We start from the raw sequence: 17,246 nt of genomic DNA, 5'->3' as shown, positions 1-17,246 counted from the left end.
ACAGATTACGTATTAGATGCAGAATACTATAATAGTATAGAATAAAAACTATACAATACAGAAATTAAACAATACTTGGGTCAGGTAATCAAAATTGATAGAGTTTGGATGTGTTGTCCCTCCAAAGCTCATGTTGAAATCTGGATCCCTAATGTGGCAGCGTTGGGAGCTATTTGGGTTATGGGGGCAGATCCCTCATGAATCGATTAATGCTCTCCCCTGGGGGTGGGGGTAGGGAGTGAGTTCTCACTTTACGAGTTCCCACAAGAGCTGGTTGTTTAAAGGACTCTGGCACCTCCCCTCTGTCTCTCTCTTGCTTCCTTTCACTGTGTGGATCTGCTTGTACCTCCTGGCTGGCCTGCAGTTTCCTGCCATGAGTAGAAGCAGCCAGAGGACTGCACCAGATGCAGCCATTCCAGAATCATAACTCAAATAAACCTCTATTCTATATAAATCACCCAGTCTCAGGTATTCTCTTACATCAACACAAACACAGACTAATACAAAAATCACCATCACCAATGGGGAGCAGACACAAATTGTCACTTTCATATGTGCTCTGAAAAGACACAATATCATTTAGTATTCTGGATGGGGAAGCATAACCTTTATTCTTCAAAGAAATGATAATGTCATTAAACACAATAAAAGTCTGATAAATTAGTGTAAATTAAAGGAAATTAAAGAAACATACCAATGAAATGATGTGATGCCAAATCACAGAGTGGATCCTGTACTGAATGGAGAAAAATAATCTAAAGAACATTGAGACAATTTACACAACTATTGTGTGGAGACTATTGAAACAACTGGAATATAACTGGTCAATTAAATAAAAATATTTTATCCAAAGGCATATTTGCTAAATTTTATTAACAAGGTTGCAATAATGTAACAATATTCTTTTTTTTAGGGAGTATAAAACGAAGTATTAAGGCCTAAATGGCCATGATGTATACAACGTATTCTCAAGTAGTACAGAAAAAAATAAATGATATGCATGAGTGGGGTGTGGGGTGTGTGTGTGTGTGTGTGTGTGTGTGTGTGTGTGTGTGTGTGTGTGTGTGTGTGTAGAAACAGAGAGAGAGAGAAAATAATAAATCAATTGTAGGAAAGTAATACAAATTGGAAATGTGCTGAATTTACTTTTAAGAATACACACGAGTTCTTTGATTCTTGCTACTTTCCTGTAGGTTGGAATTAAATATATATAATAATATATATGATATGTGTGTGTGTAGAGAGATAGAGAGGGAGCAAAAACACTATTATTCAATTGATGAGGTTGATACAGCCTTTATACAAAATGAAACAAAAACTAAATGAGAAAAAAATTATAGGCTAATCTAAGTCCTCAAATAGACATGCAAAATCTATAGAAAATATTAGCAAACTACCCTGCAATGTGAAATAAAATAAACCACCATTACCATGTTGATTTTATTCTTAGAATGCAAGGTTGCCATTATAAAATTCACTATATTAACCAATTAAAGAGAAAAAATACTATTTCCAAAGGTGGGAAAAAATAATTTGACAAAATTGAGCATCCAATCATGAAATAAACTCTCCAAGGATCTATAGACACATATGTTTTAGTCCATTTGTGTTGCTATAACAGAAAAACCTGAAACGGAATTTACAAACAGAGGTTTATTTGGCTTACGATTCTGGGACAGCTGCATCTGGCACGGGCCTCAGGCTGCTTCTACTCACAGCAGAAAGCGGCAGGCAGCCAGTGGGTACAAGCAGATCACATGGCAAGAGGAAGCAAGAGAGAGAGGGGAGGGGCCAGGGTCTATTAAACAACCAGCTCTCATGGGAACTAACAGAGTGAGAACTCACTCATTAATCCCCCCTTCCCCAGGGAGAGCATTAATCCTTTCATGAGGGATCCACCCCCATGACCCAAACTGCCAAATTGGCGATCAGATTTCCATGAGTTCTGGGAGGACAATACATCCAAACTCCATCATTCCACTCCTGGCTTCCCAAAACTCATGTCCCTCTCCCATACAAAATACAATCATTCCATCGCAACAGTCCCAAAAGTCTTAGACTGTTCCAGCACCAACTTAAAAGTCCAAAGTTTCATCTGAGACCAAAAACAAAAGTTCTTCTATCTCTGAACCTATAAAAATCAAAACCAAAGTTATCTACTGCCAGATACAATGGTGGAACAGACATTGGGTACACATTCCCATTCCAAAAGGGAGGAATGGGCTAGAGAAAAGGAGAAACAAGCCCCAAACAAGTCCAAAACGCAGTAGGGCAGACATTAAGTCTTAAAGTTCCAAAATAATCTTCTTTGACTCCAACTCCTGCATCTGGGCATAATGGGGCATCTGAGCCCCCAAAGCATAGGGCAGCCTCACTCCTACAACTTTGCCAGGTGCAGCCCAGTGGGCTGCTCTGGTGCCTGCAGCTTTTCCAGGCCTGCGTTGCATGTTGCCAGTGGCCTTACAGATCTGGGGTCCTGGCAGCAGCCCTGCTGCCTTGGTTCTACTAGACATCTCCCTGGTGGGGGTTCTCTTTGGGTGTTCCAGCCCCACTTTCCTGATCAGCATTGCTCTAACAGATGGTCTCTGCAGTGGCTCCACCCCTACGGCAGGCCTCTGCCTGGGCCCTCAGGCTTTTCCATTCATCCTTGGGAAACTGGGTGGAGGCTGCCAGCTGCTCTCAGGTCCTGCCAGCCTGCAGACTTAACACAATGTGAATGCCATCAAGGTTTCAGGCTTCTACTCTCCAGAGCTGCTACACGAACCACACTTGGGGCTGCTCCAGCCAGAGCAGCTGGGATGCAGGTAGCAGGTTCCCAAGGGCAGCTACAGCCCAGGTCTGTCCTTCAGGACAACTCAGTCCTTCTTGGCCTCAGGGCCTATGATGGGTGGGGCACCCTTCCAGACTTCTCAAATGCCTGCAGGGTTTTTCTCTCATTGTCTCTGCTATTAGCATCTGGCTGCCTCACCACCAAGCTAATGTCTTTAGCAACCAGTTTATCTGCTTCACCCTTGCATTTTTCTCCTGCTCTCTGCTTCTCTACCACATGGCCAGGCTGCAAATTTTCCAAATCTTCATGCTCTGCTTCCCTTTTAAATTCTGGCTTTACATCATGCCTTTGCTGCCATAACTCAGAGTAGGCTGTTAAAAAGTAACGATGCAGCTTCCTTAATGCTTCACTGCTTGGAAATTTCCTCTGCCAAACATTCTGGTTCACAACTCTTAAGTCCCACCTTCCACAAAGTCCAAGGGCATGGACACAATGCAGCCAAATTCCTTGCTATGGTGTAGCAAGGGTTATCTTTTGTCCAATTCCCAATAAGTTCCTCACTTCTGTCTGAGACCTCATCATCTGCATGGTCTTTACTGTCCACATTTCTATCAACATTCTGGTCACAAAAATTTAACAATTTAACTCTAAAACATTCCAGACATTCTCTCATCTTTTTGTCTTCTTCTAAGTCTTCCAAACTCCTCCAACCTTTGCCTATTACCCAGTTCCAAAGCCACTCCCACATTTTCAGGTATCTGTATAGCAACACCCTGATCCTCAGCACCAATTTTCTATATTCGTCTGTTTTGTGTTGCTATAACAGAATACTGAGACTGGGTAATTTATAAAGAACAGAGGTTTATTTGGCTTATGATTCTGGGACAGCTGCATCTGGCACAGGCCTCAGGCTGCTTCTACTCATAGCAGAAAATGGCAGCCAGTGGCAGGTACAAGCAGATCACATTGCAAAGGGAAGCAAGAGAGAGAGGGGGAGGTGCCAGGGTTTATTTAACAACCAGCTCGGGTGGCCCTGTGACTCACTCGGGAGAGTGCAGCACTGGGAGCGCAGACCCAGACCGGTGCTCCTGCCGCGGGTTCAGATCCTATATAGGGATGGCCAGTGCGCTCACTGGCTGAGCACGGTGCAGACGACACCAAGCCAAGGGTTGCGATCCCCTTACCAGTCACATTAAAAAAAAAACAACCAGCTCTCGTGGGAACTAATAGAGGGAGATTTCACTCAGGCCCCGTCCCCCAGGGAGAGCATTAATCCATTCATGAGGAATCCGCCCCTGTGACTCAAATAGCTCCCAACACTTCCACATTGGGAATCAGCTCTCCACATGAGTTTTGGCAGGGACAACACGTCCAAACTCTATCACATGGACAAATCATTAATATGTCATTCCCTTGGGTTTCACCTCTTTTTTTCCAATCCAAATGACTTTTTCTTCTTTCTTTTTTCTTTCTAGTAACTCTGAATATAACTTCCAGTATAATGTTGAATAGTAGCAGTGACAAGAGGAATCCTTGTCTTGTTCATCATCTGATGGGGAAAGCATCCAGTCTTTGACCATTCAGTAGATGTTAGCTGTAAGTTTTTCATAAATACTCTTTGTAATGTTGGTGAATTTTCCCTCTATTCCTAGTTTTCTGAGATTTTATCATGACAGCATTTTTTATTTTGCCAGATGCTTTTTTCTTTTTGCATCAATTAAGACAATCATGTTTTTTCCCCTTTTATTCTATTAATGTGATATATTTCATCAACTGATTTTCTTATGTTGAACCACCCATGCATTTCTGGAATAAATTCCACTTGATCATGGTTAAATAATCCTTTTAATATGCTGTTAGATTTGATTTGCTAATATTTTATTAAGGATTACTGCATCAGTATTCATCAGGAATATTGGTCTGTAGTTTTCTTTTCTTGCACTGTCTTTGTCTATGTTCAGTATCAGGGTAACACTGGTCTCATAGAATGAGTTAGGAAGTGTTTCCTCCTCTTCATTTTTTGGAAGAGTTTGAAAATGGCTGGTGTGAATTTTTTAAATGTTTGGTAGAATTCACCAGTGAAGCCATCTGCTCTTGGGCTTTTCTTTGTTGGGAGATTTTTGATTACTAATTTAATCTTCTTACTATTTAAAGATCTATTCAGATTTTCTATACCTTCTTGATTTAGTCTTGGTAGGTTGTGTTCCTAGGCATTTGTACATTTCATCTTGGTTATCCAATTTTTGGTGTGTAATTGTTCATAGTATGCTCTTATAATACTTTTGATCTCTGTAAGGATGGTAGTAATGTTCCTACTTTCATTTCTAATTTTAGCTATTCATGTCTTCTCTCTTTTGTTGTCAGTCTAGCTAAAGATTTGTCAATTTTTGATTTCCTTGATTTTTTCTACTGTTTTTCTATTCTCTACTTTGTTATTTCCTTCCTTCTGCCACATTTGGTATTTTTTCCCAGTTCCTTAAATGTAAAGTTAGGTTAGTGATTTGAATTCTTTCTTCTTTTAAAGTGAGGCATTTATAGCTATAAGTTTCTCTTGGAGCACTGCTTTTGCTGCATCTGATAAGTATTGATATGCTGTGTTTTTGTTTTCATTCATCTCTATGTATTTTACAACTTCCCTGTGATTTCTTCCTTGACCTATTAAAAGTGTGTTGTTTAATTTCCACATATTTGTGACTTTCCAGTTTTTCTTGTGTTAATTTCTAATGCATCCCATTGTGACCATAGAAGATACTTTGTATGATATCTCTTTTAAAATCCATTGCTACTTGTTTTGTGGCCTAATATATGGCCTATCCTTGACAATGTCCCATGTGCTCTTAAGAAAAATGTATATCTTGTTTTTGTTGGATAATGTTCTCTACATGTCTGTTAGGTCCTGTTGGTTTATTGTGTTGTTTTAAGTCCTCTATTCCCTTACATATCCTCTGTCTGGTCTATCTATTATAGAAAGTAGAGTACTGATGCCTCAAAGTATTACTGTAGACTTGTTTGTTTCTTCCTTCAATTATGTCAATGTTTTCTTCATATATCTTGAGGGTCTGTGAGTGGGTGTGTAAATGTTTTTTAAATATTATGTCTTTTGCTGCATTAAATCTTTTATTAATACATAATGTCCTTCTTTGTTTCTTATAATTTTTTAAAATACAAGTCTATGTTATCTAATTTTGGTATAGCCAAGCTGACTCTCTTTTGGTTACTCTTTGGCATATCTTTTAACATTCTGTCACATTCAACCTATTTGTGTCTCTGGACCTAAAGTGAGTGTCCTATAGACAGCATATAGGTGGGTCATGGGTTTGTTGTTGTTGTTGTTTTTAAAATCCAATCCACCAATCCATCTTTTGACTGCAGAGTTTAATACATTTATATTTAAAGTAAGTACTGATAAGGAGGGACTTACTTCTGCCATTTTGCTATTTATTTTCTGTATACCTTTTTTGTTCATCTTTTCCTCCATAACTGCCTTATTTTTTATTTTTGTTGTGGTGGTGGTGGTGGAGGTGGTGGTTAAGTCAGGGAGAGGTTGAGCTTGCTATCAATTTAAACTCCTGTTCTTGGGAATTCCAGCGCAACTTTCTGTTTCTGGAGTGACATTTTCTTTTTCTTTTAAAAAGGTTTCATTGTGGTAAAATATACAAAGCATAAATTTTACCATCTTAACTATTTTTAAGTATACAGATCAGTAACACTGTACATTCATATTATTTGTGCAACTATCACCCCTATCGCTTTCCAGAACTTTTTCATATTCTCAAACAGACACCTTATACCATTTAACCAATAGCCCTCCATTCTGCCCTCCCCTCAGCTCCTAGAAACTATAATTCTACTTTCTGTCTCTATAAATTTGTCAACTCTAGGTACCTAATATAAGTACAATTATACAATATTTATTCTTTAGGGTCTGCCTTATCACACTTAGCATAATGTATTCAAGGTTCATGCATGTTGTCATATTTGTCAGAATGTCACTCCTTTTTAAGGCTAAATCATATCCCACTGTAGGTATATACCATATTTTATTTATCCATTCATTTGTTGATGGGCATTTCTGTCATTTGTTATTATGAATAATGCTATTATGCATACTGGGGTTTGTACAAATGCTTTTAATTCTTTGAGAAATATAGTCAGAAGTGGAATTGCTGGATCACATGGCAATTCTATGCTTAATTTTATGAGGAATAATCATACTGTTTTCATTACTGCATTCTTTGCTATTTAGTTGATTTTTATGTGATGAAGCATTTTGATTCCCTTATTTCCTTTTGGGTATAGATATTTTCTTTGTGGTTATCATGGGGATTACATGCTAAAGTTATAATAATCTAATTTAAATTATACCCATTTGATTTCAATAGCACACACAAACTCTGCTCCTATCTACCTCCACCCCCCTCTGTTATTGACGTCACAAATCTCATCTTTATATATTGTGTGCCCAATAACATAAAATAATAGGTTTTTCATGCATTTGTCTTTTAAATCATATAGAAAATAAAAAGTGAAACTACCAACTAAAATTAAAACAATACTAGTGTGGGGCTGTGAGTATAACTCACTACATCTTAGGCCCTTCCCATAAAGTTATACAGTAACTAGGAGAAAGGTAGTTAAGTAGTTAAAAAAAAAAACACGATAGGAACAGCTTGTGACTGTGAAGAAGATTAAGTACTAGTGTGATGATAAGCCAGCCTGGCCATCTGCATTACCATTTGGAACTAATTATATTAAGCTTATTTATTAACTGGCTATATAAACCTGGGCTCATCCTTTAGGAAGTGCAGAGAAGCTTGGCATATGCTTTTGGGTCACAGCCCGCCTGACACATTACTCTGTAAGTTACCCTGCAATAAAGTTCTTTGCTTTATCTCATGAATGGCCTATATCATCATTTGGCCACAAGACATCTTCCAGTCAGATGGACAATCTGCCCCTGGTCCACCTTCAGACATACTAGATTTTATGATTTCTTATGTGCTTACCTTTACTTGAGATCTTTATTTCTTCATATGATTTAAACTATTGTCTAGCTTCCTTACTTTTCAACCTCAAGGACTTCCTTTACCATTTCTTGCAGGGCAGATATAGTGGTAATTTACTCTCTGAGCTTTTGTTTATGTGGGAATATCTTAATTTCTCACTCATTTTTAAAGGAAAATTTTCCAGATAACAAAATTTTCAGCTGACAGGTCTTTTTTCTTTCTGCACTTTGAATACATCAACTCACTGCCTTCTGGCTGCCAAGATTTTTGATAAGAAGTCAGCTAACAGTCTTAGTGAGAATACTTTGTATGGGACAAGTTGCTTTTCTCATGCTGCTTTCAACATTCTCTGTCTTTTTATAGTTAGATTATACTGTGTCTCAGTGTGGGTCTCTAAGTTTATCCTACTTGGCATTTGACTTCTTGGATACCTAGATTTATGACTTTCATCAAATTTTAGAAGTTCTCAGACATTATTTCTTTTTTTTTTTTTCTCAGACATTATTTCTTCAAATATTCTTTCTGCCCTTTTCTCTCTTTCTTCCAGAATTCCCACAATGCATATGTTGGTCCACAGGTGTTCCTGTGGTCTCTTAGCCTCTGTTCATATTTCTTCAGTCTTTTTTTTCTGTTCCTCAGAATCAACAATTTCCATTTTCCTATCTTCAAGTTCACTAATTCTCCTGCTTACTCAAATCTGCTTTTGATACCCTTTAGTGAATTTTTCATTTCAATTATTATACATTTCATCTTCAGAATTTTTTAGTTCATTATAAATATTTTCATTAGTCATACAGTTTTCCTGTTTTTGTCTATGTCTTCCATTAGCTCTTTAAGCATCCTTAAGACAGTTGTTTCCAAGCCTTTGTCTAGTAAGTCCACCATCTTGGCTTTATCTGGGACTTTTTTTGTCATTTATTCCTTTGAATGGATCATGTTTTCCTGTCTTTGTGTGCCTTGTAATTTATTTATTTATTTATTTACTTGTCTGAAAACTGGATATTTGAAACTTTTAATGTGGTAACTCTGGAAATCAGATTCTCAACTTCCCTAAGGTTTACTTGGTTTTGATATTGTTTGTTTCTTTAATGCTGCAGAATGTCTCTGTTCTGGGGATGAGCATGAAGTGAAAGCTTAGAGTCTTAAGGTCTTCTCAAGTCTTTTCTGTGCCTGCATCTTCTCCTGGTCATGTGTGGTGACTTTCTACATAGTCCTGTATACAGTTGCTTTTCAATGCTCTACTCCTTAAATGTCAGGCTCTGAAATGGAGAAAATGAAAAAAAGAAGGGAAAAAATCCAGTTACTAAGTCTTTAAATACCCTAGAAGCCACTCCAGCTGGCATTGCAACAATGGAGTGTGACATTGTGTTTGCACCTCCCTAATCAAAAGCAGCAACCAGCCATCAGAACACAGAACACTAATATTTGGAGAACAAGGTCCTTTTTGCCCACCCTAGATCCCACAAGCTTCCCCAGGAACATGGGCATTGCTGCTGCCAAGGGGTTGGGGGTAAAGTATGGGTAAGCACTATTGTACTAATGGGTTAAGTTGACCAAAATTAACCACAACTTACCCACCACGCCTTCCCCTGGAAGCTGCAAGCACTGTAATAGGCTCCAGAACTCCAAAATAGTTACTGACAATTTATGTGAATACAATTATCATCCAGGAAGAGAAGGATTCCTGGTACTTCCTACTCTGCCATCTTCTCTGATGTCACTCCCACATTCCTTTTTTATGGACAAATAATAGTCCAATATATGAATACACCAAAATTCATCCATTCATAAGCTGATGAATATTTGGGTTGTTTCCACATTTTGGCTGCTATGAATAATGATGCTATACTCATTCTTGCTCAAATTTTTAAGTGAACACATGTTTTCATTTTTCCTGGGTATATAGCTAGGAGTGGAATTGCTGGGTCATACAGTAATTCCGTTTAATTGTCTGAGGAACTGCCAGGCTATTTTCCAAAGTGGTTGCATTGTACATTCCCACCAGCTGTGTGTAAGGATTCCAATTTCTCCACATCCTTGCCAATACTTGCTATTCTTCTTTTTCATTCTAGCCATCCTTGTAGGTAGGAAGTGGTATTTCATTGTGGATTTAATTTGCATTTCCCTGATGGCTAATGATATTGAGCATATTTTCACATGACTATTTGCTGCGTGTATAGCTTCCTTAAAGAAATGCCTATTTAGATTCTTTTGCCCGTTTTTCAGTTGGGTTATTTGTCTTTGTATTATTAAATCATAACAATTTTAACATATTACTGGTACAAGTCCCTTATTAGATATATGATTTACAAATACTTCCTTCAATTCTGTGGGTTTTTCACTTTCTTGATTGTATCCTTCAAAGCACAAAATTTTTGAATTTGATAAAGTCCAAATTACCTATTTATTTTGTTGCTCATGCTTTTTGCATCCTATCTAAGAATCCTTTGGCAAATTTAAGGTCATTAAGGTCTACCCCTATGTTTTTTTCTCTGGGTATTACCTCTTAAATTTAGGTCTTGGATCCATTTTAATTTTTGTATATGGTGTGAAATAAGGGTCCAATGTTATTCTTTTGCATTTGCCTACCCAGTTCTAGCATCATTTCTTGAAAATACTATTCTTCCCTCACTGGATGCTCATGAAACCTTTGTTGAAAATTAGGTGACTCTCACAACTACTATATTGATCTGTATGTCTGTCTTTATGCCATAACCACACCCGCTTGATTACTGTCACGAAGTAGTTTTGAAATTGGAACATATAGGTCATTCTTTGTTCTTCTTCTTGAAGATTGTTTTGGCTAATCTAGATTTCTTGCAATTCCATATAAATTTAAGAATCGACTGACAAGCTGATTTCTACAAAGGCATTAGCTGGGGTTCTGATAGGCATTGTATTAAATCTATAGATCAGTTTGAGAAGTATTTCCATCTTAATGTTGTCTTCCAACCCATTAACCTGGGGTGTTTTTCCAAATGTTTAGATCTTTAATTTCTTTCTACAATGTTTTGTCATTTTCAAAGTATACAGTTTGTACTTCTCTTTTAAAATTTATTCCTAAGTATTTTATTCTTGTTGATGCTATTGTAAATGGATATTTTACATAATTTTGTCTTCAGATTGTTCCTTGCAAATGAAAAGAAATATATCTGGTTTTTGCATCCTGCAATCTTGCTGAACTTGTTTACTACTTCTAACAGCTTTTTAGTGGATTCCTTAGGACTTTCTACATATAAGATCATGTCATCTGCGAGTAGAGATAGTTTTGATTTTTCCTTTCAAATCTGGATCGCCTTTATTTCTTTTTCTTGCCTAATTACACTCCAGTATAATGTTAAATAGAAGTGGTGAGAGTACATGTTGTTTCATCCTAATATTTAAAAAATGTACTCTAAATGTCCATCAATAACAGGCTAAAGAAGTTGGGTCACACTGACATAAAGTAATGAATGACAGTCACTAGTCTAATGGCCTTTTAAAATATCTTGATTCACTGTTTTGTTTTTTAAGAAATTCTAGAACTCTTATACACTGTTGGTGGGAATGTAAATTAGTATAGCCATTATGGAAAACAGTATGGAGATTTATCAAACAACTACAGACAGAACTACCTATGATCCAGCAATCCCACTACTGGGTATATATCGAAAGGAATGAAAATCAACAAGTTGAAGGGATACCTGCACTCCCATGTTTATCTCTAGATAGTCAAGAGTTGGAACCAACATAAATGTCCTTCAGTGGATGATTGGATAAAGAAAATGTGGTATGTATATACACAATAGAATACTACTCAGTCATAAAAAAGAATAAAATTCTGGCAATTGCAGCAACATGGATGAGCTTGGAGAAAATTATGTTAAGTGCAATAAGCCAGGCACAGAGAGAGAAGTACCACATGTCCTCAGTGATATGTGAAAACTAAAAAAGTTGACCTTATAGAAGTAGAGAGTAGGATAGTGATTACTAAAGACTGGGAGCGGGGAGGGAATAGGGAGAGGGTGGTCAATGGATATAACATAGCAGAGAGATAGGAAGAACAGGATCTAGTGTTCTATAGTAATATAGGCAGACTACACTTAACAACAAAGTACTGTGTATCTTTGAACAGCTGGTGGAAATGATGTTGAATGTTCCTAACACAAAGAAGTGACAATTGTTTGAGGTGATGGATATACTAAGCACCCTGATATGACCACTGCACACAGTATAAATGTATCAAAATATCATATTGTACTCCATAAATATATGCAATTGTCATGAGTCAATTAAGAAAAATAAATTAAAAAGACATAGAAACAGAGAGTAGAATAGTGGTAAACAGAGACAGGGAAAGGGAGGGAGGGAGGGGCCAGGGAAAGGTTGGTGGACAGGTACATAGTTACAAAGTTACAGTTAGGCAGGAAGAATAAATTCTGGTGTACTAGGGTGACAATAGCTAATAATATTGCACTGTATATCTCAAGATAACCAGAACAAAGGATCTTGAATGTTATAACCACAAAGAAATGATAAATGTTTAGGTGATACATATGCTAACTATTCTTATTAGATCATTGTACAGTGTATGAAGTATGTCCCTTTGAAGGTAAATGCAAATTGTGGCTGAGAGGCAGGTGAAACAGGCACTGAATAGAACATGTTAGCCAGATCTCTGACAGCAAAATATTTTCCAATGATTGATTAAATAGAATTTATATCAAAAAAGTTGGGAATTGGCACTTTGTAGGAGGCACCATAGCATTACAATAATTCATATTCACATGCCATTCATTTTATTTATAAAAGCTTTATTGAGATATACTTCACATACCATAGAATTCAACCTATCAAAGTGTACAATTCACTATTTTTAGTATATTCACAAAGTTATGTACACATTACTATCTAATTTGAGAATATTTTTATCATGCCAAAAGAAACCCCATACCTATTCAGTCACACCCCTTCCCCCAGTCCCTGGTAACCATTTATCTACTTTCTGTTTCTATAAATTTGCTTATTCTGAATACTTCATATAAATGGAGACACATGATTGTGGCACTTACTGGCATTTACGGTGGTATGGTCCAAAGTCAGGATCCTCATCCTCCATTCCCTTTTATTCTTTCCCAGCCCTATCCCAGGTTGGGGTCCTCAGCCCTATTTCCCACACTCATTGGCAGAGGGTTGGTAGGACCCAGTAGATACAATATAAAGCAACATCACCCAAGGTGCAAGTGCATCAGCAATTAGGTTAGTCCACATAAGCCTGCTGAGTTGTGAAGGGGTGTAATTGATAAGCCAGGAGCAAGAGAAGACATGTCACATCCATGTCTATTGCCTAGACATAGCCATTGTTTCACAGCAACCATTGTTTTGGGGTTGTCCCATGGAGGATGGGATCAATCTCTCACCCAAAATTGGCTCAGATGTTCAGACTGATAATGTGACATGCACACCAGGAGATACCATAAGGTTTATTCTTCACATGATGGGACTTTCTTGGAAAATCAAGGTAGATGTAGGTTAGTTGGGGTGACAAAAGTAAAGAAGGTCACATAGCATTGGCTTTTATTGTGGCTCAGTTCTGGGGACAGGGTGAGGGTTTTTGCACACAGGTTGTGGTTTGTCTGATTTGAACTTCCTGCTGGCACGAAGGGAATTAGCATGGGTTCTTTGTCATCAGTTTGCCAGATATGGGGCAAAAGTGGAAAGTGAAAGAGTGGGGCATTAAAAAATGTAAGAAGTCAAACATCAAAAATGGAATCTTTCTCTTTATCTTACAAATCCTATGTATAACATGAATGTAATATTTGTAGAGTTCACTGATGACTGGGAGAATGGTAAGGGAGAAAAATCAAAGATAAAAACCACAAGCCTAGAGTGAAGGATGTTGGCATCACTGCCAAAATTAGAAAAGGGAGCAAGAACAGCCTGTTGATTGAAAAGTATCACAAAGATTCACTACTCATTTCAAAAATACAAAATTTACCTATATTTTGAAAGACCCAAAAAGCCAAGCCTCACAAGTAACCCAACATCTGCTATCTTATTTCTTAAACACTTCTGGGTGTTCCTACTGGGCTTCAACAGAATCACACAGCACTTGAAAGAAAGACATCTTGCAGCAACTCAGCATTAAAAGCAAAGGTGAAAAAGATTCCCATGGCCACTGTGGCCTTCTCCTTGGTGCTCTGATAAGTCAGAAGGAAGAAAATCCAGACACTTCGGAACACTAAACATGTTGAAAATGAGGAGCTTGGCTTCCCTGAAGATGTCAGGCAGATTCCTGGCCTGGAAGGGCACAGTGACACTTATCTGGGCCAGAAAACCCAGCTAGCTAGAATAGACTAGGAAACAGTGAAAGAGTTCTCATTAGATTTGATTTTAACATGATTAGGTTCAAAGAGGAGAATCAATGTCTTTGTAGGGAGAAGTCCCATATCAAACTTAACAAAGGATTCCATGGGTTACGGAACAGATAATAATGACATAATTGGAATTTCTGGATCCCACTTTTTCTCCTCATCCTGCCTCCATTTTTGTGGTCTAAAAAACCAGAAGCACAGTAATGGTTTTCACCAAAAAGGAAGAAATGGTCATAATGAATATAACTGAGGATACTGTTAGTTAAGGTGGAATAACCAATGAAGAAAAAGAAACAGGAAACAAAGGATGAGTGAAATAATAAAAATGTACCTGAGTAGGGGCTTTTTGTTTTGTTTTGTCTTTTTGTATGTTGATCTTGTATCCTGAACTTTGCTAAATTCATTTATCAGCTCTTATAATTTGGGGTGGATTTTTAAGAATTTTCCATATGTATGATCACATCATCTATAAATAGTTTTACTTCTTTCTTTTCAATTTGGAAGTCTTCTATTTTTTTTTTTTCTTGCTTAATTGCTTTGGCTAGAACTTCCAGTACAATGTTGGCTAGAAGTGTCTTGTTCCTGACTTTAGGGAGAAACTTTCAGTCTTTCACTCTTAAGTGTGATGTTAATTGTGAGATTTTTACAGATGCCCTTTATCAGGTTGAGGAAGTTCTCTTCTATTCCTAGTTTTTGAGGATTTTAATTATAAAAAAGTGTTGCATTATGTCAAAAGTATTTTGTGAATAAATTGAAATGACAAAATTTTTTTCACTTCATTCTATTACAGATAGTCTCTGACTTATGATGGTTCAATTTACAATTATTGACTTTACAATACTAACCAATACCTATTCAATAGATACCATATTTTCAGCACCCACACAATCATTCTGTTTTTCACTTTCAGTACAGTAGTCAACAAATTACATGAGGAATTTGATACTTTATTATAAAATAGGCTTCATGTTAGATGATTTTACCCACCTGTATGCTAATGTAAGTGTTCTGAGAACATGTAAGGTAGGCTATGCTAAGCTGTAATGTTCAATCGGTTAGGTGTGTTAAATGCATTTTTGACATATTTTCAACATAGGATAGGTTTATTGGGGTGTATCTGCACCATAAGTTGAGGAGCATCTGTATATGGTGTATTACAATGGTTGATTTTCATATATTGCATTTTGGGGATAAGTCCTACTTGGTCATGGTGTATAATACTTTTTAGTATCAGCTGAATTCAGTTTGCTTGTATTTTGTTGAGGATTTTTGCATCTATATTCATAAGGAATATTGCTCTGTAGTTTTCTCCTTTTTTCACTTTTGTTGTCATTTATTGTTTTAAATTAATTTCATTCATGTTGTTGTGAATGGCAGAATTTATCTTCTTTAAACAAGAATATGCACATTTATTTGGCCAAATCACAAATACATAAAATGAATAACACACAAATAACAAAATACTCTTTAGAGTGTAGAGCTTCTAATTTTCACAAAAACTTTTATTAAAATTTACATATTTCACTTTATAATCTACAATTGTTTGAAATAGCTTTCTAAAAGTCTTCCAAAAAGCATGCAAATATCAAATAAATTAATTTCAACAGATGAAGATGAATAAACTTTTCAAAGGCAAATTAATTTCTAAGCAAATCAACAATTCCTCTTAATAAAAAGAAATCAAGAACTGAAATTAAATAATTAAACTTAGCAAAATAAATTGCATAAAAAATCAATAAAATGGAATATACACACAAGGGTGCTTCAAAAAGGTTGTGGAAAAAATGGAATTAAAAGATAATGGAAATCTTTCCATGAACTTTTTTGTTTGTTTAAAATTTTTTTTAAAGACAAAGATCATAGAAAATATGTTCTCTGACCACAATAACAGAAAGAAATTTATAAAACTCACAAATGTGTGGAAATTAAACAAAACTCTCCTAAATAAACAATGGGTAAAAAAATCAGAAGGAAAATAGAAAGTATGTTAAGATAAAGAACACATATTAAAATTAATAGGATGCAGGTCTCATGCAGTGCTTAGAGAAAAAGTTATATTTGTAAATACCTATATTAAAAAGAAGAAAAATCTCAAATCAGTAAACTTCTATCTTAAGAAAATAGAAAAAGTAGAGCAAAGTAAATGAAAAGCAATTATAAGTAGGAAATAATGAAGATTACAACAGAAATATATGAAATACGGAATTAAAAAACAATAAAGAAAATCAACAAAACCAAAAGTTGATTCTTTAAAAAGATCAACAACATTTGCAAACCTTTATATAGACTGACCAAGAAAAAAGAGAGAAGACCAAAATTACTAAAATCAGAAATAAAGTAGGGGCATTGTTACATCATCACTATGGTTTTTTGTGATGGTAAGATTTAGTTTTGTTCTTTTTCTCATCTGCATTTTTGTTCTACTGGTGGTTTTTGTTCTTTTTATGTGTTTGTGCTAGTGATTATCATTTTTTGGATTATAAATGCAGGAATCCGTTGCGGATTTCTTGTAGGACTGGTCATGTGGTGTTGAACTCATGCAGCTTTTGTTTATCTGGAGAATACACAACTTTTCCCTAATTTCTGAAGAACTGTCTTGCTAGATATAGCATTCTTGGCTGGCTGTTTTTTTTTTTCTTTTTGTGTTTTTAATATATTATTCCATCTTCTTTTGGTGTATAGAGTTTCTGTTGGGAAGATTTCTGCAGAGTTTCTGCTGTTAGTCTGATAGGGGCTCCCTTATACATGACTTGATCTTTTCTCTAGCTTCTTTTCAGATTCTTTGTCTTTGAGCTTTGCCATCTTGACTATAATGTGTCTCAGAGAAGATCTTTTTGGATTGAATCTGTTTAGGGATCTTTGAGCTTCCTGGATCTGAAGGTCTGCATCTCTCCCTGTACCTGGGAAGTTTTCCATTATTATTTCATTGAATAGGTTTTCCATGCCTTTCCCCTTCTCCTCCCCTTCTGGAACACCCATGATTTGAATGTTTGTGTGCTTAAGGTTGTCTGGTAGCGCTCTTAGATTTTCTTCATTTTAAAAAATTATTGTTGCCTTTTTTCTTTTTTTGTCCACCTGGGTTATGTAAAAAGTCTATCTTCAAGATCAGAAATCCTT

At 36.4% G+C, this 17,246-nt stretch overlaps 1 protein-coding gene across 1 annotated transcript in view; it reads left to right on the top strand.

Moving 5' to 3' along the window:
- LOC134387391 (zinc finger protein 585A-like) overlaps nt 1-17,246 on the top strand; it is a 231,801-nt gene that overhangs the window by 133,153 nt on the left and 81,402 nt on the right. The window contains exon 7 of the mRNA XM_063109880.1: nt 16,619-16,624. Coding sequence (XP_062965950.1) covers nt 16,619-16,624 — 6 coding nt within the window. The remainder of the gene's footprint in view (nt 1-16,618; nt 16,625-17,246) is intronic.

The sequence above is a fragment of the Cynocephalus volans genome, chromosome 10, assembly GCF_027409185.1.
Source record: "Cynocephalus volans isolate mCynVol1 chromosome 10, mCynVol1.pri, whole genome shotgun sequence".
NCBI classification, from domain to species: Eukaryota; Metazoa; Chordata; class Mammalia; order Dermoptera; family Cynocephalidae; genus Cynocephalus; species Cynocephalus volans.
Note: the sequence above shows the minus strand (reverse complement) of the source record. Positions and strands in the feature narration are given on the sequence as shown.